At 44.2% G+C, this 6,115-nt stretch overlaps 1 protein-coding gene across 1 annotated transcript; it reads left to right on the top strand.

Moving 5' to 3' along the window:
- Positions 1-1,652: 1,652 nt before the first annotated feature.
- Positions 1,653-4,413, top strand: TCEAL3 (transcription elongation factor A like 3). Its single transcript, XM_055438057.2, is given in 4 exon segments — positions 1,653-1,789; positions 2,639-2,708; positions 3,058-3,092; positions 3,094-4,413. Coding segments are annotated over 4 exon segments (720 nt in total). The 5' UTR covers positions 1,653-1,760; the 3' UTR covers positions 3,680-4,413.
- The last annotated feature ends 1,702 nt before the right edge of the window (positions 4,414-6,115 follow it).

The raw sequence follows: 6,115 nt of genomic DNA, 5'->3' as shown, positions 1-6,115 counted from the left end.
CTGTTAAAGCCATCCACTAAGTTTCTAATTTCTGTTTGTTACTTTTCAGTTTTGGAGTTTTCTTTTTTCCCTACATTTTTTTAGTTTTCTGGTTCCCTGTTGAAATTTTCAAGATTGGATTTTATTTATCTGAATACACTGAGCATTGTGGTTTTGTTGTTCAGTCACTCAGTCGTGTCTGACTCTTTGAAACCCTATGGACTGCAGCATGCCAGGCTTTCCTGCCCTTTACTATCTCCCAGAGTTTGCTCAAACTCATGTCCATTGAGTTGATGATGCCAAGCACTGTGGTTTAGTAGTCTGTATCTGATAGTTTGAATAATTCAAAGCTAATGGATCTGCTTGTGTTGTCTATTGCCTATGGTGCTTCTTATCTGTGATGTCTCTTTTCTTTGTTTTTCTGGTTTTCTTTGTGTATGGGCATTGTACTTAAATAGCTGTTTGTTGGAATAATTTGAGGCTGAGGATGATAGAACGTTTCTCCAAAGAAGATTTTGTTTACACTGGTTAGGTCCATAAGGATACTTCCTATCTAAAACCACCATAATCTATATTCAAAAATTAAACTTTACTAGTCCAGCTAAATGTTGCAAAGCCAAGCTAAAAGACTTTGCCAGGGCTAGTTTATTTCCAGGTTATATTACCCTTACAGTGAAACATTTGAAGTTCCGAGGAAACTCTTTCCCTTTTAATAAGACTTGGGCTTTGAGTTTTGTTATTGTAGTGCTTTGAGTCTTCTAAAGCTTCAACTCACTTAACACTGGTTTATTCCTTAACCTTTACTCCTTAACCATAGATGCCCTTAAGACAAATACAGTTAACCTTATGAGTACTAAAAGAAAATGGGGAATTCCTCTTTGACCTCATGTAGGAAGAGTTTTTAACTATGAGTCAAAAATCTAGATGCAATAAAAGACAAATCTGATAAATGTGACTACTATTTTTAATGCATGGCAGAAATACATCATAAAAATGTCAAAAAGCAACTAACAAGTTGGAAGTAAATATTTGCAACTTTTAAAACAGATAGAGGCCTAATATAATGTATAAAGAACACTTGAAAAGTGTGAAGGAGCAATAACCCAATGGAAGAATGTGGAAAAGGGAGTTCCCTGGAGGTTCAGTGGCTAAGACTCCATGCTCCGAATGCAGGGGGCCCAAGTTTGATCCCTGGTCAGGGAACTAGATCCCACACGCCACAACTAAAGATCGCACATGCTTCAGCTAAGACATGGTGCAGCCAAATGAATAAAAATAAATATTTTTTTTAAAAGAAAAAGTTGTAGAAAAGACATGAACAGACAATTCACAATGATATTTAATTTGCTGTTAAACAGAAATGCAAAATAAAATGCCATGAATATACTACTACTGACTTATCAGTGAAGATTAAAAAGTATGTCACATTATGTTGAAAACTGGGGAAATAAGCACTCACCTTTATTTTTGGTGGGAGAGCAAAAATGAGTCTGAGATTCAGAGAAGGGAATAACCTGGATATGTAGATTTGGGAATCTGTGTTTACAGGAAAAGGGACAGAGTCAGGGAGAGAGAACAAATGGACTGAGAAGAGCTGAGGCTCAGGACACAGCTACACAAGGTGGCAGTGCAGCTCCCTGGTGGGACCACCACCAGGGCTCTAGAGTCAGGAAGAGCTAGTCTTGAAAGCGGGCTGTGGGTCTATGTGGCACTCTAGGCAAAATCTGGTACCTTCCCTGTGATCAGATGCCACAACTGGCGATAATGGGCATCTCAGAGGGATGCTGAATGAGGACCCAAGATACTCCAGGTAAAGCACCTTGCAGTCAGGAAGCCTCTCCACTCCTGCTTTATCGATAATACCTCCTTCTCCAACCACCACCCGCCGCCGGCCCCCACCTTCTGGAGCTATTGGGTCCCTCTGGGCTGGGGGTGAGGGAGTGGGGCGGGGGACCTGGCTCAGGTGACACGATGCTCACATGACCGGCTGGGCGCCAACGTGGGCAGCAGCCCCTATGCCCACCCTGCCCGTGCAGAACCAGTTCTCAGAGCTTCCCCGGGCAAGGGGCGAGAGGGCTTAGGCGAGCCCGAGGAGGTGCAGACCTGGCCCGGGCCCTGCAGGTCAGTGTGAAGGTGGCCACTTCTGGCCTCCTGGGCAGGGGTGGAAGCTGATGAGACTAGGATCCAGGAGCAGCGGGGAAGAGATGGGGAGAGAGAAGAGGGTCCCAAGATGAATGAGGAGAACGGTGAGGTGCAACGTGGGCAGGTGGCCCCGTCTCCTCCTCGATGGCCCTCCTCTGTGCCCTCCACCCATTTTTGAGCCTGAAATTGCCGGGGAGGGGGGGTGTGCCCCCGCAGTGCGACGGTGAAACGTAGACAAATTCTGAAAATAATTCCCTTTCACACTCTGAGCCCAGGAGGAAGTAACTGACCTCACATAAAGGGGTGGGGATGCCGCAGGTTGCTTGTGTGGGAGGAAGACACAGATCCAAAACGGTTTGGAAAGCATCCTGGTCTGGTGCCTGAGGCCTGAAAAGTAATGGTGGCTGGGATGCAGGAGAGGTTAGGGAAAAATTGTAGGATGAGGAGGGCCCGGATTAGGAAAGGGACCCTAGCCCATGGACCGTGCAGTCCCTCTCTGTCTCCTGTCTATCTGCAGGTCTGCATGTCTGTTCCCAACACTCTGCAAGGCTAGAAAAGGAGAAGGAACCTGGCCAGAATCCCTGCAGGTCAGTGAAAAAGGGGAGGGCACTGGACAGGCAAGGGGCTGGAGGGCACAGTTTGGGCAGCATTTGAGGGACCCACTTCCCATCCCCCCACCAGATATAACATACACCCTCCCTGCCACGCTAAAGGATGGTACAAGGTGGCAGGGCCTTCCAGGGAATGGTTGGCTCTCAGTGCAGGAGGAATGGTGGGGTAAAGGGTAGGCAGAAAGCACACTAGGCTGGACCAGGTCAGGGGACCCCTGATGCAGGTGAGATGCCAGTGCTGTCCAGACCTGCCTTCCACCCAAATCCTCAGTCTCCCTTGCCTCCTCTTTGTCTCTTCTTCCCGCCCCCCACCCTCATCCCCCAGGACAGGAAAAGGAGGGAACATCTCAACATGGAAAAACTGCAATGAAAATGAAGGAAAGTTGGAAAGTGAGGGAAAGCCAGAAGATGAAGTAGAGCCTGAAAATGAAGGAAAGTCAGATGAGAAAGAAAAGCCGGAAGTGGAGGGGAAGTCAGAACAGGAGCTCCAGAATGAGGGACAGCCAGACAATGAGAGACAACCCGCAGATGAGGGGAAGCAAGAAAAGCAGGGCAAGTTCGAAGCTGAGGGAAACCCACTCAAGAAGGGCAAGTCAGAGTCCTAGGCAAAGTCAGAGAGCCAGTTGCATGCTGCCGAAAAGCGCCCTGCTGAAGACTATGTGCCCCAGAAGGCAAAAAGGAAAATGGACAGGACGACGGAGGATTCCCCCAAGGACTATCAAGACAACTTACTGGAAAGGCATCTGGGAGGTGAGGAGATGCTGAGAGAATGTGGAGATCTGTCAAAGGCTCAGCTTGAAGGGCAAAGGAAAAAGAAAATGGGTGGATTTCATTGGATACAAAGAGATGTACAGGATCCACTCACCCCAAGGGGGCAACAGGGTGTCAAGGGAATGAGGGGAGGAGGGAGGAGCCAAAGGGGCTTACATGATATCCCATATCTTTAATGCCTTGGAATTTGATTCTGGTTTCTTTGATGAGAATATCACTGACCCTGCTTTCCCTGGCAGTCACTTGCCAGGGTATGTGCTTTATCCTCAAGCTGATACTTTGCTTTAGGTGTCACTGTCCTTACCAGCAGCCATTTGATCCAACTACAGTGCTCTGTGTTTCAGTAGGGGGTTTTCACCCACGTTCATGGAACAGATGTTCATGGTACACTGTAAAAAGAGCTATAAAAAACACTTTTCAGAACCAGATGTATAGTATCAAACCAGTTTTGTAAATTTCCCTGGTGGCTCAGACCATGAAGAATTCACCTGCAATGCAAGAGACCTGGGTTTGAGCCCTAGGTCTGGAAGATGCCCTGAAGGAGGAAATGGCTACCCACTCCAGTATTCTTGCCTGGGAAATCCCATGGACAGAGAAGCCTGGTGGGCTACAGTCCATGGGATTGCAAAGAGTCTGACATGACTGAGTAACTAACACTTTTCACTTTGTAAAAGTAGTAAATGTTTGCGTAATGCATTTGTGCACAGAGAAAGCCATGAAAACTAAAAACTAGGTGATAGTTTTTATCCTGTATTGTAGCCAGAAAATAGGTTTTGCCTGTACTCAAAGATGAGTCCAATCATCAGATGGTACCTCCATGCCATTCCTCCACAGGTATGTCCATCCCCATGTCTTCCCCTAGTTGTAACCATGTCAGTGGGCACTGTCAGCCCTTCTCCTGGGTCCTCTACCATCCTATGGCTCCCAATATGTGTGATTCTTTTTCTTGTCTTTGCTCACTCATCTCTACTTTTTCTTAAATGATGTTTGTCATAATAAAAAAAATTACTAGAAATCAATACATGATAAAAAAAAATTGAAATGTTCAGTGAGCTTATGAGGGCAATGAAGATTCCTGTTGTCAGACTATAAAATGATAAGTAAAACATTACATCTAGGACTCATAACTAGAGGAATCAACCTGACAGTTACAACAGATCCAGTGCTCTAAAGGTCAGTCTTGTCATCTGTAAAATGGGAATAAAACTTGCCTCACAATCTGCTGAGTGGATCAGATAAGGCACTGAATATGTTAGCTGTGTTGGGAGAGCTCCTTTGTAGCAGTAGGACTCTGAACCTTGTCAGACACTGAGGAGTGAGCTGATGGTAGGTCTCACCGATGCTTAGGAACAAGTCTAAGCAGCTGAGAAGAGACTGCCACTCTTCTCCGGATACTACCATATCTGCTGGGCATGCCTGCTCTGCTGGGCCCTGTACCCTCTGCTGACAGCTATTGATATGATGGAGTCCTTATGGTGACAAAGCCCCTCCAGTTCCCTTTAGTCCCCAAAGGGTCAAAGCCCCTATTTGACTTCTATAGGAATGTGGGTAAACTCCCTCTCCCAACTTCAGAGTTGTATCTACCCTGGTGGCATTGCCCCAGGGTAGTTTGGACTCCATTATATTACATAGTTCTTAGCAAAGTAGTTATTAACATTTTAGTTCATTTTATATTTGCTTATAGTAGTTTCTTATCTCTTACAGGACTCATATATTTTGGGTCCCCTGGGGATTGTATCCTGAGACACATCTATGAATCAAACAGTGGATAATTATTTGAAGTACACACCACAGTACCTCAGGGAAGCCATATCTAAATTTATATATCATTCTTAGTGTGAGTTTTCTCTTTAAAAAGTCTCCTGGTTGGTTTCCTACACAAATTCAAAGGACTTGTCCACACATAATCAGGGGGTTACACAACTGAGTTTCAAACTGAAAATATCCCTTCCCATTCCAGACCAATTTCAACTAAAAACTGTAACAGTGCTCTTAAAAATATTAAAAACTCTCAATGTTAGGGATTTTAATTTAACCCACTAATATGTCGCTTTTTCCAAATGAGGACTTTCTTATTCACATGTTTAATAAATTATGTGACACATATACTTAATTAATTATAATTGAATCAGAAGCCCTGAGTTAAAAAAAAGATACCCTATTCATGGATTAGAAGACTTGCTAGTGTTAATATGGTAATTCTCTCCAAAAGTTATCTATAAATTTAATGTTATATGGAAAAGCAAAGGACACAGGATAGCCAAAATATTTTGAAAATTAAGAACACAGTTGAAGGACTTGTTGCCTGATTTCAGGGCTAACTAAAACTACAGTAATCAAGACTATGTAGTATGGCATAAGGATAGACATATAGATTGATGGAATAAGACACAGTTCAAAAGTAGACCCACATGTATATTGTCAATTCATGTTTTACAAAGGACCCACAGGAATTCAGTGGAGAAAGGCTTTTCAACAAATGATACTGGAACAACTGTATGTTGTCTTGGTCAGTTTGGACTGCTATAACAAAAATACCACAGACAGGAATTTTTCATAGTTCTGGAGTGTGGGAAAGCCATGATCAAGATGCTGGCAGATTTGGTATCTAG

This window comes from Moschus berezovskii, chromosome X, assembly GCF_049115385.1.
Source record: "Moschus berezovskii isolate FMDL1 chromosome X, NW_MosBer_1.0, whole genome shotgun sequence".
NCBI lineage: Eukaryota > Metazoa > Chordata > Mammalia > Artiodactyla > Moschidae > Moschus > Moschus berezovskii.
The sequence above is the reverse complement of the archived record's forward strand: the minus strand, read 5'-3'. Positions and strand labels throughout refer to the sequence as shown.